Source organism: Chelonia mydas, chromosome 14 (assembly GCF_015237465.2).
Source record: "Chelonia mydas isolate rCheMyd1 chromosome 14, rCheMyd1.pri.v2, whole genome shotgun sequence".
Lineage (NCBI taxonomy): Eukaryota > Metazoa > Chordata > Testudines > Cheloniidae > Chelonia > Chelonia mydas.
The window spans coordinates 34,285,958-34,287,470 of record NC_051254.2 but is presented as its reverse complement, the minus strand read 5'-3'; the positions used below and the strand labels follow the sequence as shown (position 1 = coordinate 34,287,470).

General features: G+C 44.0%; 1 protein-coding gene across 1 annotated transcript; it reads left to right on the top strand.

The window, feature by feature from the left end:
* The first annotated feature begins 285 nt into the window (after positions 1–285).
* LOC119567672 (olfactory receptor 6B1-like) lies at positions 286–1,237 on the top strand. The gene is given in 2 exon segments (XM_037914461.2): positions 286–1,074; positions 1,076–1,237. Coding segments are annotated over 2 exon segments (951 nt in total).
* The last annotated feature ends 276 nt before the right edge of the window (positions 1,238–1,513 follow it).

Genomic DNA, 1,513 nt, shown 5'->3' with positions numbered 1-1,513 from the left:
CCATCACCACAGTACTTAGGTGCTTGGTGTGATCTGTCCAGTTACTACACAGGTTTCCAGAGAGATTCACGTTTTGTTTAACCTGCAGTCTGATCAGATGTGAAATCTATCCCAGGGGTCAAGTGAGATGTTTTTTTCCCCATTTCCCATCCCCTAGCCTCCACTCTCTACTTAGCTATTGTTCAATAGCCAGCTGGGGGACAATGAAAACAATGCTAATGTTTTACTGAGTGAATGTTCTTCATTTATATCCCAGAGTGAATTTCTTTCCCGTAGACACAACCTATGATGAATCCAGAACAGGGAAATCAAACGTCCATAGCAGAATTCATCCTCCTGGGATTCGGCACTCTCCCTGAACTGCAAATCCTTCTTTTCCTGCTGTTTCTAGTGATCTACATTACAACCATGGCTGGGAACATCCTCATTGTGGTGCTTATTCTGGTTTATCGCCACCTTCACAACCCCATGTACTTCTTCCTTGGGAACTTGTCCTGCCTGGAGACCTGCTACACTTCAACCATCCTGCCCAGCATGCTGGATGGTCTCTTGAGTGGGAACAAAACTATTTCATATAGTGGGTGTCTCACACAGTATTATTTCTTTTCTTCTCTAGTTGTTACAGAATGCCTTCTCTTATCGGTAATGTCATATGATCGGTATTTAGCAATATGCAATCCAATGCACTATGCAGCCCATATGAGTGGCAGGTCTTGCCTCCAGTTTATAGGTGGCTCTTGGACAGGTGGCTTCCTATGTACTGGCATAATAATATTGCCGATATCCCAGTTATCTTTCTGTGGCCCCAATGTTATTGACCATTTCTTTTGTGATCCTATCCCCCTGATAAATCTCTCCTGTAATGATCCTCACCTGATGGAAATGTTGGCTTTCACACTCAGCTTGATTTTCTTACTGGTCCCATTCCTAATTACCTTGATGTCCTACATCTGCATCATTGTGACCATCCTGAGAATCCCTTCCACCACCGGGAGGCAAAAGGCATTTTCCACCTGCTCCTCCCACCTCATTGTGGTGACCATGTATTATGGAACTCTACTGTTTGCCTATATGTTTCCCAACAACCAACACACTGAGAGACTTCAAGAAAGTTGTCTCTGTCATCTACACTATCCTGACTCCCCTGCTCAATCCCCTCATCTACAGCCTGAGAAACAAAGAGGTCAAGGAGGCTCTGAGGAAAGCTAGCAGTAAATTCATGTTTGGACGACACTAACCCATCAATTTCCATAGGTTAAAATAAATAGACATACCATAGGCTGGTTTAGTGCCTGAACTGAAGCCTGCTCTAGTCCAAGGTCGTGTTTCCATTAGCTCATTAGGCTTCCTGTCATACTCTTACAGAGTCACAGCCATAGGAGAAAGTGGAGACAGATAGGTCCTTAAAAAATGGGGTCACAGGTTTTAAGAGGTCTATGTAAGATACCACAGATGAGTACTACCGAGCTGGTGGGAGATTGGAACTTGTGGCTGCTCTAAGTTCAGACAATAA